This window comes from Laetiporus sulphureus (genome assembly GCF_001632365.1).
Source record: "Laetiporus sulphureus 93-53 unplaced genomic scaffold LAESUscaffold_66, whole genome shotgun sequence".
In the NCBI taxonomy this organism is placed as follows: domain Eukaryota; kingdom Fungi; phylum Basidiomycota; class Agaricomycetes; order Polyporales; family Laetiporaceae; genus Laetiporus; species Laetiporus sulphureus.
In genome coordinates, this window is record NW_024468575.1 from 33,734 (window position 1) to 36,941 (window position 3,208).

At 48.8% G+C, this 3,208-nt stretch overlaps 1 protein-coding gene across 1 annotated transcript; it reads left to right on the top strand.

The window, feature by feature from the left end:
- Positions 1-1,319: 1,319 nt before the first annotated feature.
- Positions 1,320-2,829, top strand: LAESUDRAFT_717710 (uncharacterized protein; the record flags this gene model as incomplete). Its single annotated transcript, XM_040907355.1, has 5 exons — positions 1,320-1,437; positions 1,701-1,827; positions 1,878-1,983; positions 2,065-2,376; positions 2,491-2,829. The coding sequence occupies 5 exons, from the start codon at positions 1,320-1,322 to the stop codon at positions 2,827-2,829; spliced, it is 1,002 nt and encodes a 333-aa protein (XP_040758834.1).
- Positions 2,830-3,208: the final 379 nt, after the last annotated feature.

The window sequence follows — 3,208 nt, forward strand, 5'->3', positions numbered from 1 at the left end:
ACTCAGCATAGGCGAGGTCTCTGCGGTGAACCTACGATGGATGTGAACGTGAACGCGAATGCTTCAGTCAAGAACGTCGTCGGCACAGGGAACGGTTATTGAATGGGTCGAGCATACGTGAAGTCTCTGCGAACATTGTATGCGAAGGCTTCAGTCGAAAGCGGAAACGGGACGCTAACAACGTCGCCTAAGGTTCGCACCTTTCACCATCTTCATAGATGTTCACAATCATTTAGCACCGTTGGCTGCCAGAGTTCCATTCACCCTTCAGAGACGTGAAATGGATAGCGCCTGGAAGGAATCGTAGGGTGCGTAACAGATTTCTAGGGGTTGAGACATGCATGTTGACTGATCTTTCCTCCACACCTGCTTTCTAGCAGTTGTCGATGTTCGATCTCGTGCCTTCGCCTGCAACATATGACGAGGAATATGTGACCGTACAGCTTCGCAGTGCCAACAACAGCGATCTGGGAGAGCAAGACTGCGGACTATCATAGTCATCGTGAATGCCTCTGAAGTCACCGCGGAAGCATTAACGAGGGAATTGAGCAATCGAATCTCGGTGCATGAGTTCATCGTCAAACACCTTGCCCTGTGAAAAACGGCACTGGTTTGCTCACAGTAAACGTGCTATGATTTCAAAGTATTCGTCTTCTGGTGCAGCAAATACGAGGCATGGAATTATGGTGCGGTGCACGTCATCTGACGTGCTTCTTATTTCTCAGGTAATTTTTTGCAGGTCATTCTACTAGGTATCTTTACAGATATCTAGCTTGGAAAGACGAGACATCATTTCTTAACCAGAATTGTGTGAAAGACGGTCAACACCTCCCAGGCCTGCAGTTGCACTGGTCACGGAACAAGTCTTATTGGTGCAAGACCTCATTACTTGGCAAGACTTGGAGACAATCGTACGTAAGTAGCATCTCTGCAAGGTAAATTCCTACGCTAACTATCAAGATATCACCTGACGATAATTTTGTACCTGTGCCCCATAACGGAGGTATCGAAACTCATGGTAACCCGGAGGCGGTTGCGCATCTTCAGGGATGATAGGGGGAGGGAAGGAACCATGATGATTTGAGTGTCGGTGCTCGTGGTAATAAAGAGTTGAGCTGCCTGCAGAGGGTAGGAGGCTTCTGACCCTGTAGTTGCGATCCCATTGCATGGAATATCCAAGCGTCAATTGTCCGTTCACGAATGCGCCTACTGGTTGGGCTATCGTCGCGATCTGACCTAGCACATCCGACTAGCTATAATCAAACACTACTAAATACGCATTATCTGCGACGAGCGCCTGCCATTGGCCTGGTGACACTATGTTGGGCAGCGGTGGAAACTGCGCCCACGGTGGAGGTACCCACGCTGGACCACCGTCTATGCGGGTGAAGGGAAGGGGTGGTGGAAGTGGGAGGGGGAATGCCGCAGCCGGCATAGGTACGTGCATTCCTTGTCCGCCAGCGTTCCCACCTCCATGTTGCATGCCCTCGATGTACACCATCCCCACTACTTGATGAATGGTGACATGCATCATACACAGTTTCACCGCTGACAGTATGAAGTAATGAATCAGATGTATATCGGTGGATTGCTGGCTTGGAAAGCACGACGAGGTCACCCTGAGTAATCTGCTGTACATCTGACAGTCCCTCAGATCATGTTATATGCCGAATGATGAGCACAAACCTTGCGATATGCAGGAGTGGATATGTTGGACTGGGGGTCGCCCCAGTCAACGGACCTGTCTGAAATAACCTCCCAACCTCTGCTTCCTATGTTGAATGAAGCAAATATATACAAACATTCAACATTCAACACGTCCATCATGTGATCATGAAGGGACCAAACATATGCAAATGTTTTTAATGTATTTATAGGGGTGGGATCGCTACTGGGAGGCATTCCTCTCACTTCCTTTCCAGACTTGCAATGGACTCTTCACAGCAGGCAAATGTTGGACCAATGAGAAGCACTTCTGGAAAGGTGAGTGTAGGCTGTTGTACAAGCTGCAGTCAGCTGAACGGCGGATTATCTGCATAGGCGTGACATCGTCACACATCCAAGGCCGGTCCTGCTCAGCAACAGCGATCACCTATCACACGCGATGAGTTTGTTGAACTCTTTGGAGGGATGTACCGTTCGAATGCTGTGGCCATAGTGCATGTCTGCCTTCCTCATCTCGACCACACCAAGATGGACGACGTCGAACTGCTGTTCTGGGGCCGTTACTATGGTGCCTACCAAGGCTCCTTCAACAATTGGCTCGCATTGATGAAGAGCAAGTTCAAGACTGGTAACAACACTGAGAAGCAAGCGAAGGAGAGGCTGCGGAAGCATGCGAAGGTGGTCCTCGACCAATCGATTCCCATCTTTGGAGTAAGCGACTCCACTTGTTTCTCACATCATTCATCCCACTGATGCTCAACAAATCAGTGACCACCCACACCAGCAGACGAGGACATCCATTACGTGCCAATCCTGAACACGAAGTTCACCATCCATGTCTGGGGCACAGGCATGGAAGCCTCTCACATGTACAACCTCGACTTCGTCAACAAAGCTACGTTGAAGCACATCCAACCTCCCCTCTCATGCCAGCTCTACACCATCCACTCACCAAACAAATGGTGGCTGCCTAATTTTTGCTGTGGGAAGGTTGAAATGGCACCAGGGTCAGAGATGTATCAGGTGTTCAAAGGGGACTCATTCATGCTGAGTGTGGGTATAGACATGAGGGTGGTGTTCGATATACCGGTTCGACGTTCACTGGTGAAGCCAGATTGGCTCCTGGGCACCACCACTGTCACTTTTACACATTCTATGACATAGTCGATTGTACCAGTTACGCACGCAGACATTTCGCTAAGTCTCCTACTCCTACGGCACCCTGTAATGCCGTCTTGTAACTGATAAATGAGTCTGTTATTTAATTGACATGTGAAAAATGGTGCACAGTAATTGCAGGCCAACTAGTTATCGATCACATGCATGGATGCGGCACGTCATTCAACAGTGAAGTAGGGAACGAGTGGGTTTGGTTTGTTCTGAAGTTAAATGCACATCAAGTGTCGCGCTCCTTGCAGCAAGGAAGATAGGGCCCCTGGCATGCAGTAGAGGATGTGGAGGGAGAGAATATGTATATGTACTAGTATTACAGAGACGGTACAATAATAATGCTTGCTAAACAATGCTACATGCTTTTGCATTT